This window comes from Dermacentor silvarum, chromosome 1 (assembly GCF_013339745.2).
Source record: "Dermacentor silvarum isolate Dsil-2018 chromosome 1, BIME_Dsil_1.4, whole genome shotgun sequence".
NCBI classification, from domain to species: Eukaryota; Metazoa; Arthropoda; class Arachnida; order Ixodida; family Ixodidae; genus Dermacentor; species Dermacentor silvarum.
Genome location: NC_051154.1, coordinates 40,253,316 through 40,260,449, shown reverse-complemented (window position 1 = coordinate 40,260,449; position 7,134 = coordinate 40,253,316). Strand labels below are relative to the sequence as shown.

Here is a 7,134-nt window from a genome sequence, read left to right as displayed (position 1 = left end):
GACAAGAGAGGAGAAGAAATATTTTGCCCGTTATGTGTCCGTTCTGTTAATTTTAAATGCTACGTGCCAATTAGCCTACTGTTTACTGCCTTTTTACCAGCATTTCCCCAGATGTCGGACACGGGAGGAATAACAGAACCAAGGAAATGGCTGCTGGATTTCACATTTTCATAACATGCAAATACCCTGAAATAAACTTTCTTGACTAGCTCTCAGAAGCAAATATTTTTGATAACACAGGCAGCATAACTTTGCAGAAGGTAGCTTGTTACTACATGGTCAAGAATGCACAAACCAAAGCTGGAGATACAACATCGGCCACACCCTCTTCACAAATGCATATGTACAACTTAAAAAAAAAAAAAAAATACTAGAGAGGGCTGCCTGTTATCATAGAGCCATGTCCAACTTCTCAGTGAGGTGTGCTGGCTACAAATCTGTTTGTAACCAGCTCACCAGGTAAAGTACACTATTAAAATTGCCATAATCAAATGCCTGATGATGGAAGTTTCTGCAAAGTTTTGATTTAAGTGCAACTCCTACAATATATGAAACATTTACAGTAAAATTTCACTCCTAGCTGATGCAATTTTCAAGTTCTAGCTTTACAATGGTAAAAAACATGCCTACTTACGAGCATAAGGTGCACAAGCTATTAGTGCATTTCAGCTTTCTCATTGTGACACTGCAATAAAATCACTAAAAGAGCATGCAATAAAATTTGGAGGCTATAGCAAACCACACTCCTTTCTGCTAACTGAACAATAGTGTTAACAGCTGGAAGAGGTACAGCTGACAGTTACTTAAGGCACAATCCACACAGCTTGAAGTGTGTAATGCAGTAAGCAATTATCACAGCAGCCAGTGCATAAAAACAAGCTGCAACCTTTTGATCAGAATATATAACACTGAACATCAGATGCATATATGTCATGTGCAAAGTGACTTCTTACACTTCAATTGCATATGCATTCAACTGGCTGTTCAACCATAATTGTAGTCATTTTTATATATGACAACCAGACTGCATATTTCATATTTTATTTGAAACATTCACACGTTAAATTCATGTTATCGGAACCATTCCGTGGCACAAAACAAGCCTTTTCTTTCTTTCTTTTTTTCTATCTTGGTTCCATAAAAAACTTGATTCTAAGTCTTGCTCAACCAGAGCACAACTCTCTTGCTATTTTTGTAACACACAGAAGTGGTTGTTCTTGCCATGTATGCACAACAGTTATCACCCTAAAAAAGAAACACCCAGTCGACCGAAATCCGCCAGTGATTGCCCTTTAGCAGGGAACAAATGAAGGTTTCCTGGATGGTCGATGGAGTTGAAAATAAGAAGCAAGCCGACCGCTACCTAAGTGGCTGCATCTTTAAAACACCCAAAGCTACGAATCCCTGTGTCCATGTTTTCGTGCAGACCTAAGGTGGCGGCGTCTGTTGCTGCTCGTAGTTAAGCACGCGGCGGCGGCACTGGCGTAGATACTGGTGCCGCTTGAGGTAGATCTTTGCGGCACCCTTGAGGGCGACAAATGCCAGGCCGCCCAGCAGGCTACGCTGCGACGGCGCCAGCCGGCCGAAGAAGAGCCGGCCAACGAGACTCGCAACGGTGGGCAGCAGCAAGGCGCCGCACAGCAGCCTTGTGGCCGACAACGGATCCTGCGGCGGCACCACAAGCAGCAGCCGCTTGGCCAGCGGCGCTGATCGCCGCCACCACAGTCGCAGCAGGTAGTCCTCCCAGCGCACCATGCGCGCCAGCACCAGTACTACGGGGATGCTTGGTAGGCCGACAAGCAGGAAAAGCGGGTCGGCTTGCTCCATGACACTCAGGCCTTGCTTATGGCCCAGCACCTGCATCACTGTCACGGCGCCGTACGTGACGGCCGTCCAGTACACCGATCCCATGAGCAGTCCCGCCGCCACAAACGGGCACGCGCGGTACACGCTCCGATCCACCAGGTCCAGCAGGTACACGGGGCCCCCTGCAAGACAACGCGGCGGCCTGATAGATTATGTCGGGCGCGCACGATCGCGCGTCCTCACCGAGACTGGGCAACACCACCACGTATTCGCTGCTGCACTGCGGGCACGCCACTTTTGCCGCACTGTTACCCCCCTGCTTCTCGTCGATCCAGCGCTGCAGGCAGGCCTGATGCACCCATTTCGTAGTTCCGCGGCATTTACACGGCTGCACCCAAGCTGCGTCGCGCTCTTCGTCTTCTGATGCGAAACACACCCAACAGTAGCGCCTGCGGGACGAAGAGGGGCATCAGCACGACCCACTGCGCTTGCGGCGCCACACTCACCGTTCGCAGGGGCCATCGGTACTTGCAGTGCTCATGTTAGCGGATGGCACCTACATAGCCACCTGGAACCTTCCAAGTGGGTCACGTTGCCAGCGGGTGCTGCTACTCGTAGCCTAAAGACTGTCACTCGCCTTGTGCGCGAAGAACTGCCTTGGACACGCAATAGAAAGATGTTAACAATTTCTAATCGAAAATTTCTGTCACAGCGATCTCGCAGATGTCCGCTTTGCAAAGAGCCACGCTTAACCACATCAAAACAACGCCAGAACGCGTACCTATAATCTGCCTGGCTGGCCTTGACGTTGCGCCGCTGCGTTACAGCATCTGAGTCAGGGACAGCAGGCACAAGCAGGAAGTACGACACTTTCTTATAACATATGTAAACTACACTAAACTCATCAATTTTAGGCATTTTTATAATAATGTTTAAAGTTGTTTTTCATTATTTTCGTAGGATTTTATTTTGACAACGCAGTATATTGATCTTTTGTATTTTGCTGCGGGGCAGTTGCGCGTTGCAGTACAAGCTGTAGCAGACGAATGCTGCTGATGTTATTTTCCTTTGCACTGAAAAATCGCAATCTCATACCTCAATATCATAGAATAAATCTGAAAAGTCGAAAATAGTTTGATGGCTCCTCATCTTATGGAGTAAAACTGCCGCTATAGTAACAAACAGTAATCTTGGCGGCTATATACGGCAGCAAAGTACGCGCAAAGAACACAAATTAATAACCGAATTGTGAGCCGCCATCTTGATAGTGAAACATTCTGTTTGGAAAAACAACACGTTAGCTTCTTGACGAAGCTGTCGCCATAGGTAAAAGGTAAGTCGCAAAGGTAACCTTGTTTTTGATCGCGTAAAAGGTCGACAGTAATGTTGGCTTGCCAACGTGCGATTCCATATATGTCTGCATCCGAATGCGCTAACAGTCGACCTAGCAGACGATGTTTTTCATGTGATGAAAACAAGACGATGATTTGATAAAATGTTCAAGTTGGAATTTCAATGCGCTTGCTATATTAATACAGAATTGTTTTATTGTGTTATGTATTATTTTGATTAAACAGTGAGTCGGAAATACCATTGGCAACAGATGTCGCAGTAGTAGCAGAAACGGTACGCAGACGGCGTTTTCTGCTGCAGTGCGTCTGCGGTGTCGACGGTCGAGGAGACTTGGCCTGCACTGGCTGTAAAAACACGGTGTTTTTGAACAGCCTTATGGGGGATTATACTTTCAGTGTATCCGCCAATGTGAGGGCCTTGTCTCCCGTCGAGTTCCAGCCCAATCCAGGTAACAGCGCCCTATTCTTTACTCCCGATCAAATTGGCCACACGATGCAAGACGACCTGCTGCTTGAGAAGAGCGCCGGCAAACAGGCCTCATCCCAGCTGTCGACTGCAAGTGTCGAGACTACATCTAACGGAGAACAAGCCCTAGAAGAGTATTCGTCGCGCAAGGGCAAAGGGGAAGACCCAGCAGCGAATTCGCTGCCCGAGAAGACGGAGAGCCCGGACGTAGTGCCTTCTCCGCTGCAAATGGGCTTTTCGTCGGAGGTGATCGCCACCTCGGGAGCCAACTTTTGGTCAGCTGTGGCGGCGGACGAAGCCTTTATCCAGGGCATCCCGACTGTTAACGGCACGCTGGCTTTTCCCAGCTTCCCGAGCCCGATGTTGGGCGCAGGCCACCCCCAGCGGCGGGCCATCACGGGCGCGCACAATTTCGCTGCGCCGACTAGGGGCCCGCCGCCTCAGGGGCCCCCCCTGTTCAAGGCCTACTCCAGCTGGAGCAGCCCGCAGCAGCCGAGCTGGTCGAGCCCACCGTGGAGCGGTTTGACCCAGAAGCGCTCGGTTCCCAGCCTTGGGCCGCTCTCGCCGGCCGGCAAAGAGAGCCCCAAGTTTCGTCGGAGCACTTCGCTGCCCAAGCCGGACGAGGACGGCTTCCAGGTGAGCGGCCCCCGAGGGATGCTACTCCTGTTCGGGGGTGCTGCCCACCTCGCAGGGCGCGCATGCGCCAACATGGCGGCGCTCCGCGGAAGCGCCCGATCGTTGCCTGAGCGGTGGCGCACGCGGCCCCCCAGGTCGCCCAGGGCCCGCTGGACACGCTGCGGTTCCCGCTCGAGCAGCAACTGCTCGACATGGTGCGCCAGGATCCGCCTGAAGCAGCGGCCCACTACTGCAAGCCGTGGGGTGGCCTCGGTGCTGCATCGACGCTCGGCTCGGCGGCCGCGTACCCGGGCGCTGCTGCCGAGTTCAGGCCCGACGAGGCTCGGCTTCAGGCGCGCGGAGGTAAGCCGGACATCCAAGCGCGCGACCCGAACCCGAGCGCGCGCGTGCACTTCGCAGGACGTGGCGGCTTCTCGCGGAGGAAAGGGCGCGCGGGCGGCGGCGGCGGTGGTGGTGGCGGCGGTGGCGGCGGCGGGCCCTGGCTCTTGGCCGGCGCCAAGTCGCCTTTCTTCCTGGACGGCGACCTGGTGCTCGAGGAGCAGCGCTGCTCGCCCAAGGGCGGCGAGCCGGCGGCCGAGCGCTACTCGCGCAAGGTGTTCGTGGGCGGGCTGCCGCCAGACATCGACGAGGAAGAGATCACCGCCAGCTTCAGACGGTTTGGCCCGCTGGTAGTGGACTGGCCCCACAAGGCGGAGAGCAAGTCGTACTTTCCGCCCAAGGGCTACGCGTTCCTGCTCTTCCAAGACGAGTGCTCGGTGCAGGCGCTGATGGACGCGTGCATCCAGGAGGAGGACAAGCTGTACCTGTGCGTGAGCAGCCCCACCATCAAGGACAAGCCGGTACAGATCCGGCCCTGGCGGCTCGGCGACGCTGACTTCGTGCTGGACGCGTCGCTGCCGTTGGACCCGCGCAAGACGGTCTTCGTGGGCGGCGTGCCGCGACCGCTCAAGGCCGTCGAGCTGGCCATGATCATGGACCGGCTGTACGGCGGCGTCTGCTACGCAGGCATTGACACAGACCCCGAGCTCAAGTACCCTAAGGGTGCTGGCCGCGTGGCCTTCTCCAACCAGCAGAGCTACATTGCTGCTATCAGCGCGCGCTTCGTGCAGCTGCAGCACGGGGACATCGAGAAGCGGGTAAGTTGCCGCCGCACGTACACTAGTGCCGCACTGCATGTAGTGACACGGAGCTCGTGCGGCGCGCAGGTCGAGGTCAAGCCGTACGTGCTCGATGACCAGATGTGTGACGAATGCCAGGGTGCCCGGTGCGGCGGCAAGTTCGCGCCTTTCTTCTGCGCCAACGTGACCTGCCTGCAGTACTACTGCGAGCACTGCTGGGCCACCATCCACTCGCGGCCGGGTCGCGAGTTCCACAAGCCCCTGGTCAAGGAGGGCGCCGACCGGCCGCGGGCTGTGCCCTTCCGCTGGTGCTAGGCGCGTGTGATATAGCCTCTGCTTGAGTTCCCCTAGGGACAATCAGACGCCCGTAGACGGTCGACACGTATATATATTTATCGACATATCTCGCCCTTTCTAGTCAGGCAGCCGTAGCAAGCTCACAGACAGGGTTGTTGTGCCAAACTTGGTTGGCTTGGGTTGCCCCAGGGCGTCAGTGGGGGATTCGAGCCTGTAGTCAGCGCTGCTGAGTGTGTCGTTTGCCTCTCCCCGTTGATCTCAGGCGGCGGACGCCAGTGTGTTACTGTTAGGCGAGCAGTTCGTTGTTGCCGGGCCACTTCTTAGAGCAGCCCGGTGGCTCCGTCAAGCTAGCATGGTTCCAGCTGTTTTCTCTTCTGCATCGACGTGTCTTTTATATGCTACTCCATGTGATCAAAATTTTAGCCTCTGCTCGTTTCACTTTTGGACGTTTTTCGTTACTTTTTTTATGAGGTGTTGACTTTTTTAGGAAAAGTGCAAACATGCACTTGCTTTAGAAGTGCGCGAAAAGTGGAGCGCCAAGCGTGGGGTACTTTTTGCCGTCCGCTTCCACACTTTGCAACAATTGTGTGAACCGAGTGCAGGAGTTTTAAAGTTGCACTTTTTTTTACCTTCAACGAGTTTCGAAGCAATTGTTTGTGACATACTAGTCAGGCAGTGCCAGCAGATGACACTTTGGCTGTTTTTTGTACAGTGCACGGTCAGTTTACTACACACACTTGTGTCAAGCCCTGTGTACACGCGTGAGCTCACCCGAAATGAGCCTTTTTTGTTTTCCTAGAATCAATCGTGCTTTACATTAGCGGCTTTACTTGGGTTACGTTGACCAGTTGAAGCTGTTTTATATACTGGCTCAGGGTTATGTGCAAATAAGAGGACCGCAGAAATGTTGTCATATGTTAGTGACCTTGCAATCACTTTGCATTAAATCTTTTTTTAGATGATACTGTGCCGCATCTGAAATTCTGACCACTGCCACATGCCGTGGGCACCTAACATTCGGACAGCATTCTTCTGAATGCATTCCAAGACACTTTCTCCAGGCATGATGGGCATGATGGCAACTTGGAAACATAAATCACCACTATAATTTACAGTCAACATTTTCTAATCCTTTTCTGAAGTGCATGCTTGTGTACATGTGTGCTAAAATATTTGAAACATACTTGGAATTCATTCAATCCTTTGCCTTAGGTGGTGATTTCTCTGGCATCCAACATTGCCCTTGGATACCTTGCTTTTACATTTTGGGGACAATATTTATGGTACAACAATACATTTTTTGTACTGATAGTATTTCAATATTTCACCACTGCAAGGTGTTTCCACACGCACCATCAACACTAGTCATAGCCGGAAGATCTTGGATTTTCTTCAAGCTTCTATCGACAAAGCCAAATGATCAACATCTGCTGAACAGTGCTTGAAAATAGCAGTTACT

At 52.4% G+C, this 7,134-nt stretch overlaps 2 protein-coding genes across 4 annotated transcripts; one reads left to right on the top strand and one right to left on the bottom strand.

Moving 5' to 3' along the window:
- Positions 1–1,025: 1,025 nt before the first annotated feature.
- Positions 1,026–2,622, bottom strand: LOC119461236 (E3 ubiquitin-protein ligase MARCHF5). Its single transcript, XM_037722469.2, has 3 exons — positions 2,313–2,622; positions 2,050–2,255; positions 1,026–1,988 (listed from the first exon to the last, which is right to left on the bottom strand). The coding sequence occupies exons 1-3, from the start codon at positions 2,345–2,347 to the stop codon at positions 1,429–1,431; spliced, it is 801 nt and encodes a 266-aa protein (XP_037578397.1). The 5' UTR covers positions 2,348–2,622; the 3' UTR covers positions 1,026–1,428.
- Positions 2,623–2,810: 188 nt separating this feature from the next.
- On the top strand, positions 2,811–6,639 carry LOC119461223 (cytoplasmic polyadenylation element-binding protein 3). 3 transcript variants are annotated; one of them, XM_049666850.1, is made up of 4 exons: positions 2,811–3,139; positions 3,555–4,260; positions 4,395–5,396; positions 5,466–6,639. In XM_049666850.1, exons 2-4 carry the CDS (start codon positions 3,652–3,654, stop codon positions 5,691–5,693), a joined length of 1,839 nt encoding a protein of 612 aa, XP_049522807.1. In that variant the 5' UTR covers positions 2,811–3,139; positions 3,555–3,651; the 3' UTR covers positions 5,694–6,639. The 3 variants fall into 3 exon arrangements, with proteins under 3 accessions (XP_049522807.1, XP_037578380.1, XP_037578388.1); XM_037722460.2 differs by lacking the exon at positions 2,811–3,139 and having other exon boundaries at positions 3,155–4,260; positions 4,395–4,602; positions 4,660–5,396; XM_037722452.2 differs by lacking the exon at positions 2,811–3,139 and having other exon boundaries at positions 3,154–4,260.
- Positions 6,640–7,134: the final 495 nt, after the last annotated feature.

What these genes read in the sequence shown, in the direction of transcription:
- LOC119461236 (XM_037722469.2), bottom strand. Translation starts at nt 2,347, where the DNA reads ATGAGCACTGCAAGTACCGATGGCCCCTGCGAACG. An exon ending in ACCGATGGCCCCTGCGAACG is followed by an intron (nt 2,256 to 2,312) that starts GTGAGTGTGGCG and finishes TTCGTCCCGCAG; the next exon opens with GCGCTACTGTTGGGTGTGTT. An exon ending in GGTGGTGTTGCCCAGTCTCG is followed by an intron (nt 1,989 to 2,049) that starts GTGAGGACGCGC and finishes GTTGTCTTGCAG; the next exon opens with GGGGCCCCGTGTACCTGCTG.
- LOC119461223 (XM_037722452.2), top strand. Translation starts at nt 3,535, where the DNA reads ATGGGGGATTATACTTTCAGTGTATCCGCCAATGTGAGGGCCTTGTCT. An exon ending in CGGACGAGGACGGCTTCCAG is followed by an intron (nt 4,261 to 4,394) that starts GTGAGCGGCCCC and finishes GCGGCCCCCCAG; the next exon opens with GTCGCCCAGGGCCCGCTGGA. An exon ending in ACGGGGACATCGAGAAGCGG is followed by an intron (nt 5,397 to 5,465) that starts GTAAGTTGCCGC and finishes TGCGGCGCGCAG; the next exon opens with GTCGAGGTCAAGCCGTACGT.